Source organism: Sinocyclocheilus rhinocerous, unplaced genomic scaffold (genome assembly GCF_001515625.1).
Source record: "Sinocyclocheilus rhinocerous isolate Xijiao unplaced genomic scaffold, SAMN03320098_v1.1 C36040690, whole genome shotgun sequence".
NCBI classification, from domain to species: Eukaryota; Metazoa; Chordata; class Actinopteri; order Cypriniformes; family Cyprinidae; genus Sinocyclocheilus; species Sinocyclocheilus rhinocerous.
This window is the reverse complement of record NW_015771386.1, coordinates 1-780: the sequence shown is the minus strand read 5'-3', so window position 1 is coordinate 780 and position 780 is coordinate 1. Positions and strand designations below refer to the sequence as shown.

Here is a 780-nt window from a genome sequence, read left to right as displayed (position 1 = left end):
TTCTTGAAATAATCCCGTTAGAACGTGCATGTAAGAAACTCAAGGCTTGTAAGCCAAAGACAGCATGACATTCTAACATTTGACCAAAGTCATTTGCTTTGGACACTTACATACCTGCGCATCTGTTTGGTGAGGGAAGAACAATGTTAGGAGACATGATTCTGAGGGCTTTCAGACTGACAGTGAGGGTGTCTGCAGCGGTTCAGAGCCGCCGTCAGTGTCCAGCCCTTCAGTCAAGCAGAGCTCTGCACTCCAGCCCTGCGCTCTGGGCAGGACACAACAAATGGTCCAAAGTAAAGGACATTAAAATACCCAAAGATGCTGCTCGGTCCCGGATAATTGCCAAGTACACCATGATGATCAGGATTGCAGTAAGAGGTGAATGCATAAGATTTGACTGGCACTAACTATGGTACCATGGTAAAATAATGGTATTCTTTAAATTACCTTGGGGTACCATGTACAAGAACAAAGTATTTAACATGTGATACATCTGATACCATCATTGTACTCTGAGTGTATGTATGCTGATGACCCTGAGCTTTTTTTTTTCAGAGGGAGGACCCAATCCAGAATTTAATGTTGCTTTGGCACAACTTCTAGAGCAGTGTCGGAACAAAAATCTACCGAAAGCCACCATAGAAGGAGCTATAAAAGGAGCCGTAAGACAGATTTTACAGTGATAAATAGCATATCTACTATATAGACAGACAGACAGACACACACACACAGACAAATACATACAGGGGTTGGACAAAAAATAAAAATAAAAAATAAAAA

The 780-nt window shown here is 41.5% G+C and overlaps 1 protein-coding gene across 1 annotated transcript; it reads left to right on the top strand.

Annotated features, from left to right (window-relative positions):
* Nucleotides 1–10: 10 nt before the first annotated feature.
* Nucleotides 11–715, top strand: LOC107735415 (translational activator of cytochrome c oxidase 1-like). The gene is made up of 2 exons (XM_016547104.1): nt 11–378; nt 556–715. The coding sequence occupies exons 1-2, from the start codon at nt 144–146 to the stop codon at nt 681–683; spliced, it is 363 nt and encodes a 120-aa protein (XP_016402590.1). The 5' UTR covers nt 11–143; the 3' UTR covers nt 684–715.
* Nucleotides 716–780: the final 65 nt, after the last annotated feature.